Raw genomic sequence first — 2,289 nt, 5'->3', positions numbered from 1 at the left:
TCAGCTGCAATAATCTATCTAAAAGCCGCAGGCACCTCAAATGTTGTCAGAAAGGCGTGAGCGTCTGTGAAACACATCGAAAACGTATTTTACTCACTTCTGTCTGCTAAGAGAGCTGAAACAACCTTTCGGCCGCTAATTGACTTCCAAGGTCGGAATAAATATTATTAACCTTGTACTGCATTCATAAGTATGCTGTATGAAAACAGAGCGTAAGTCGACCGCATGTTACATCTTTTGCGTTTGTATTCCAGGGTGCTGCTCCTAATGAGCCATGGACAGAAGTGAACAGAGAGCACTGCCGAACCAGAACCGTGCCGCGGACGCTTCTTGTGAGCACGCAGCATTGGTGAACCGGAACTGTATTGAGTACGCCTCGTGCGGACAGGGTGCATCATCGGTATACCAGTACTCGACCGGGAATGACTCATCTGGGCAGGCAGAATCTCCCAACCACAACTGTGCCGAGGACGCCTCATGTGGAGAAGTAGCAGCGCCGAACAAAAACTCTGCCGGGGGCACGTTTTGTGAGCAGGCCACTTCAGTCAACCAGAACTGTGCCGGTAATGACTCGTCTGCACAGGGAGCACTGCTAGACCAGAACTCTGCAGTGGAATCCTCGCGTGGACAGGCAGCATCGATAATGAAAAACTGTGTCGGAGATGAGGCGTGCGGACAGGCAACATCGCCGATGCAGAACACTACCCAGGGCGATTCCTTCGCTTTCTGGCGCCATATTCCGCCCCCTCCGCTCTGGTTCCTGCCCAGGTTCCAGCCGAATTCCTACTATGGCGGTTTTACATGGCCACCATACAACCCCTATACACAGTACTGGAGTGGTAACTACAATGGTTGGGATGGAGCCTATTATGGCTGCCCTTCACCGTATGCGACCCAAACCACGACAAATTTTGAGTATCATTCTACAGTCGTGCAAGAAAGGCCTTCATATCAAGAACCTACCAGCCTTGTGAGTGGGAGCCAGGATGCACCACCGATGGATATCTCACCTTGTGTTAGTCCTGTAAACGCGGATAACATAGGCTATGCATCAACGCATACTGAAGCAGAAGCATCCTCACTGAGAGGCACTACATACTCGAAAAGGATAAACGAATCCCTCAACCCGCGTAATGCGCAAAAAGTTGACCCCCGCTTAGAAAGACGCGGGCCTTGCAAGAGAAAAATGCCAGCTCATGCCAAAGGTGAAGGAAGTGCTGATTTGGCGGAGCAGTGTTCGTCTGATGTGAGATTAAGGTCAGAGAAAGTGCCTAACAAAATGTCCCATGTCGCCGGAACGACGCAAACACAAGTTGAGAGAATACATGAGGGACAGACTGCCGCCACTGAATTGACGTCTGTACCACCTTGCCGACCTGCGGGTGCTAGTTTTCAGAAAACTAGCGAGTGTCGCCAAACAGGGCTTGCTGGGTACACGAAGCAAACCGCAAAGCCCATTGCCAGATTCGATCCACTCACCAACGATGCCAGGTCCGCAAGTAGTACCTTTGTGAAAAAGCAAAGGTCAAGGACCCTTGTTGAGATTGACTGTCTGGCCGCAGGTGATACCCTGAGTTCAGGACAAGACCGCCGTCAAGAGCGACCGCCAGCATCTGAAAAGGCGAACATGTCACGAGACACCCGGGCTGAAAAGGCCTCATTCATCTCGCGGCCACACCAATTTTCTGAACACTCCAGCAAAGCAAAGGGAGCTAAGGGAGCTAGAGCAAAGGGAGCTAGAGATGTTTGTGCAGGAGGGGTTTATGCTGCAGGTGATGCTGCCAAAGGCAGTAAGCTGTCGGGGTCATACTCACCACATCCGGGAGTGGACATTTTAACTAGAAGTGGCGTTGACTTTGAAACGGGCCTATTCTCGGGCAGCCGTGTGGAACATTTGGACGAACCGCTGATGCTTTCTTCGCAGCTTGAGAAGCTCGATGAAGGCTGGCTGTGGTGCTTTGAGTGACGCTGGGCTGAAGGTAATGCCTTTTTTTTTCCTCGCATCAAGAACGCTCAGGCACTTGTCTACCTGCTCATTGTCAGGGTTTATATTCTGTGTTCAACATGTGTGCTGTTACAAATGAAGTTGGGTCGCGAAGCTAAAGGTCGGTATTCGAGCTCGATGTCTTGTTGATAAAGGTAGGTTTTGATCAAATGTTTAGGGAAATCCGCCAAGGTGGAGTAGATGTGTAATAAGGGAGTAATTACTCATTGACATCCACCCAAGCGCAGCCATACAGCTACAAAGGAAAGCCATACAGCTTTCTCAGAAACTTCGCAGTTAAATAA

At 50.2% G+C, this 2,289-nt stretch overlaps 1 protein-coding gene across 1 annotated transcript; it reads left to right on the top strand.

The window, feature by feature from the left end:
• The first annotated feature begins 274 nt into the window (after positions 1–274).
• On the top strand, positions 275–1,966 carry LOC149359763 (uncharacterized). The gene has a single exon (XM_089567739.1). The coding sequence runs from the start codon at positions 275–277 to the stop codon at positions 1,964–1,966; it is 1,692 nt and encodes a 563-aa protein (XP_089423865.1).
• The last annotated feature ends 323 nt before the right edge of the window (positions 1,967–2,289 follow it).

The sequence above is a fragment of the Amblyomma mixtum genome, chromosome 2 (genome assembly GCF_055824585.1).
Source record: "Amblyomma mixtum isolate Tamu chromosome 2, ASM5582458v1, whole genome shotgun sequence".
Lineage (NCBI taxonomy): Eukaryota > Metazoa > Arthropoda > Arachnida > Ixodida > Ixodidae > Amblyomma > Amblyomma mixtum.
Note: the sequence above shows the minus strand (reverse complement) of the source record. Positions and strands in the feature narration are given on the sequence as shown.

Coding starts and splice junctions, on each gene's coding strand:
- LOC149359763 (XM_089567739.1), top strand. CDS start 275: ATGGACAGAAGTGAACAGAGAGCACTGCCGAACCAGAACCGTGCCGCG.